Raw genomic sequence first — 3993 nt, forward strand, 5'->3', positions numbered from 1 at the left:
GAGTTTGAGCTATGCTTAGCCCAGCCTGCCGCCTTGCGCGAACGCTCGCAGTAGTGACGCAACAGTCGATGGCCAGACAGCGCGCCACCACCCACAGCGACGGACGACGCCATTGCTCAAAACTCAAATGCCCTCGCTGCCCTCTGTAACCTAGCTACAGCATAGCACGCAGCAAAATCACTGGTAAAAACATACAAACAAAACGCGCGCGTACACATCGCACCCACGCCCTATGCTAGCTCCACTAATAAATACCTAGCTGCCTAGCTAGCTAGCTCATCACTCCCATATCTTTCAGCTTCCTGTGCACCCCTTTCTCCATCACCAACCTTTGCTCTCCCTTCTTTCCCTTCCCTGGCTGGGCCTTCCCACTAGACCAATTGATGGATCGATGCATATGCACATCAGTGGGAATGGACACCGTGCTGAGCTGAGCTTATATCAACAGCGTTCGTATACCTATTACCTAGTCACTTCCAATATAGTCGATCTCATATTTCTCATGTGAAAGAGGAAGAGGAGAGCGCTCGACCAAGGAGTAGAAGCAACTGTAGTACCAGATCAAGAAGTAGATCTTGCTAGCTAGGAACATATAAAGTACTCAAGTGCAGGCAGCTACTAGCGCTACTGCACTCGCCAATGTTGCCTTACCACCCTAACCCTCACGGCTTCTGGATCTCCCGAGAACCGCCCGCGCAGGTGCCAAACCCTGCCAGCGGCTTCGCCATGGCGCCTCCCGCGCATCTGGACCATCAGATTCAGCACTACGACCACTTCTTCCCCGGCCACGGCAACCAGTTCAACTCCGAGACGCTGGAGGCGGTGCTCATGAGGCCACGTCCGCCGGCTCCTCCTCTGGTGGAGATGCCGCCGGCGAACGAGGCAAGAACCGGCGCAGTGCAGGCCGCCGGCACCGGACACGCCAGGGCCAGGAAGAGGCCGTTCAGGACGGACCGGCACAGCAAGATCCGGACGGCGCAGGGCGTCCGGGACCGCCGGATGCGGCTCTCCCTCGACGTCGCGCGTGACTTCTTCGCGCTGCAGGACCAGCTTGGCTTTGACAAGGCCAGCAAGACGGTGGACTGGCTGCTCACCCAGTCCAAGCCAGCCATCGACCGCCTATCCGAGTCCTCTCGGCTCAACGCCGCTAGAGCGGGAGAAGATGGCATGTCGTCGCTATCATCGGTGGAGCGTGAAGGCCGCCGGCTCAAGGAGACGGAGCTGGCTGCCGGGTCGGGAAAGGGGGCAGCCGATGCGGAGAAAGCGATGAAGGCGAGGGGTGGTGGAACGTCGGTGCTCATGGAGCACAGACGCGAGAACGGCGGCCTCATGTCGGCTTCGATGACTGGTGGGGAGTACTACGACCTCGGCGAGATGATGTGCATCAACGCAGGAGAATGCGACGACGATGGCGATTACGACGAAGACGGTGATTTCTTGGACGGTATGCAATACTAGTTCCAGCCTTCCAGGTACTAGCGATCGAGCAGCTTAATTAGGTCTTGATCTGCCGAGCGCATCATTGTCTTAGTTAATTATATTGCATGTGTACGGATCTACTACTCTCTTGGTACTATTTGCAAATCTCATGGTTTTGTTTTATGGTGCTATTTTTTCTTTGCTTTGAGGTGCCTTTTAAGATTTTCTTGAAGTCCATCGCTCTTTTTAATTTCATGCAACATCTGGCTTTCTTTCATGTCTTAATTTGGGGATTATTTTGTAAGATTTTGCTGAAGCCGATCATCTTAAGCTAGAGACGGAGAAGTTAAATGCATGGTTAGTGTGTTCACTGCGCTTATACTCATGAGATGACAGTGTATGTAGAACAGCGAAGGTACTTCAGGTAAAGGAAAGTGAATACAGAGCGTATAAAGGTTCAGCACATGCAGTCAGCACTTTTATGATCAAACACAAGAGTATCAGGAAACCTTATGCAAATATATAAAGAATTCGTAGTGTTTAGCCTGTTTAGGTCTGTACCTTCTTGACCTAGAATAAAGATGGCCTTCCTCTCGCAAATAAAATAAAATAAAGATAGCCTATTTTTGCTAAGTTGTACTTTTTTCCTACACAAAAGCTTTGCATCAGTAAAAGAAAATAAGTTCCATTTGGATATATATGTAACTAACTCACTGGCTAGTGTCCCTATGAGCCTAGATAACATATATATTGGATGGTGTATATGCATGAGTTATTAGTTCCAGTCTACAAAGTACATGGTTACCTGGAATATCTTTCCAGAAGCAATCATTTGTAAGTACACATTGTTTTGGATGGTTAGCTGGAGTTATACAAGAACACGACAAAGGGATAAAATCAGATTCTAAGTTTAAAAGTTTTAGGACTGAAAGAAGTTGGAAGTACAGGCTTTAGTAACTAATACTTATGCAGTTCACAATCTTTATTTGTTTGATTTAGCCTCATTTGTCAACCTTAGAAACTTAATTTCATCCTAATGTAAATCAAGTTGATGTTGTGGCATCATGCATGATATATATATATATATATATATATATATATATATATATATATATATATATATATATAGTATTCTGCTGCTAACATCATGACCAAACTAAGAGTGCCAATAATCTAGGGAATACCTTGCTATTTTCATAATTATGACCCTGGTTTGGTGAAGCGAGGAATCTGAACCTGCTAACTATTAATTTCAGTTTTGGAAACTGAGAGATATGATTTGTAGGGTTAATAGGGTCATGTAATTAAACACCCGTATATCCAAAATATTATTCCTACATATAGCTTGATTAGATTATAGCTGAACACACTATTTGTTCCTTATGTTTGGAGGGTTTGACCATCTAATTTGTTTGAAAAAAAATGAGTAATAGTATAACAATTTGAACATTCTACATATTAAGTAAGTTAAACAATGACATGTACAATTAGCAAAAAAACATGAGCACGCTTATATGTGAATTTTTCATGTATTTAGTTAAATTTTAAAATAACTAAGAAAATTATACCAGATTCATCTCCCACTAGGTAATACTATAATTGAAATACTTCTAATTCATCTAAAAAATATTTATCTAATTAAGGATAATTTTCATACAGTGGAGCTAAATCTCCTATTTATTTCCTAAAAAGTATTTCCGAACACATCATCAATCCCAGCAAGTGGTTTTGACAATCATCTACCATACTAAAATGTGATTTACAATATTCATTGCTGTACATAAGTGTATCAAGCTCGATAAAAAAGGTTATGCATGTGCGATCAGGATGAGACTTTTGTTTCGTCCATGAACAAAATCTAGCTCATAAGCATGCACGCAGGTACATGACTAATGTATATATGAGCTTTCTATTCGCTCATTGTGATTGGACACTTACATATATATTGCACTCTTAGAGTATATACTCTCCTCTTTTGATATACCACTTGTACAAATATAACAGCATATATGTATCTCTTTATCATTTTCAATGCACTTCAATACTAATTCTAAAATGTCACAATTCTACTCCCTCCGTCCCATAATATAAGAGCATTTTTGACACTAGTGTACTGTAAAAAACACTCTTATATTATGGGACGAAGGGAGTAGTATATTTGATAACATATTCATATGGAACATTGGGATTTACCTTACACCGTTTCATACACATATAAGTGTATATACAAGAATATTCAAAATATGGTTTCAAATGAAAGAGTTCATGGTGTTTAGTCTGGTGTATTATATTACTATTGGAATGTGTATTTAAAGTTATACCACATATCCGTTGGTAAATACATGACTTTCAAGCATGAAGCCAAAAAAAAATCTGAATGTGCCAACTAATATGTAAAAAGATCATAGTTAGTAAGGCCAAAAGAGTATTATTATATTTCCCATAAGATTACGTCTATTGACGAAACAAGTGAGTAAACGAGTTTGACATATTTCCCATAAGTTATATATAGGTAAAATATATATAATTACTATATACACATTGGAGTACACACTCCCATGAGTAGAATTTTCT

The 3993-nt window shown here is 41.6% G+C and overlaps 1 protein-coding gene across 1 annotated transcript; it reads left to right on the top strand.

Annotated features, from left to right (window-relative positions):
- The first annotated feature begins 297 nt into the window (after window positions 1-297).
- On the top strand, window positions 298-1571 carry LOC119297346 (transcription factor TB1-like). Its single transcript, XM_037575173.1, has one exon. The coding sequence runs from the start codon at window positions 640-642 to the stop codon at window positions 1456-1458; it is 819 nt and encodes a 272-aa protein (XP_037431070.1). The 5' UTR covers window positions 298-639; the 3' UTR covers window positions 1459-1571.
- The last annotated feature ends 2422 nt before the right edge of the window (window positions 1572-3993 follow it).

Source organism: Triticum dicoccoides, chromosome 5A (genome assembly GCF_002162155.2).
Source record: "Triticum dicoccoides isolate Atlit2015 ecotype Zavitan chromosome 5A, WEW_v2.0, whole genome shotgun sequence".
NCBI classification, from domain to species: domain Eukaryota; kingdom Viridiplantae; phylum Streptophyta; class Magnoliopsida; order Poales; family Poaceae; genus Triticum; species Triticum dicoccoides.

Coding starts and splice junctions, on each gene's coding strand:
- LOC119297346 (XM_037575173.1), top strand. CDS start 640: ATGTTGCCTTACCACCCTAACCCTCACGGCTTCTGGATCTCCCGAGAA.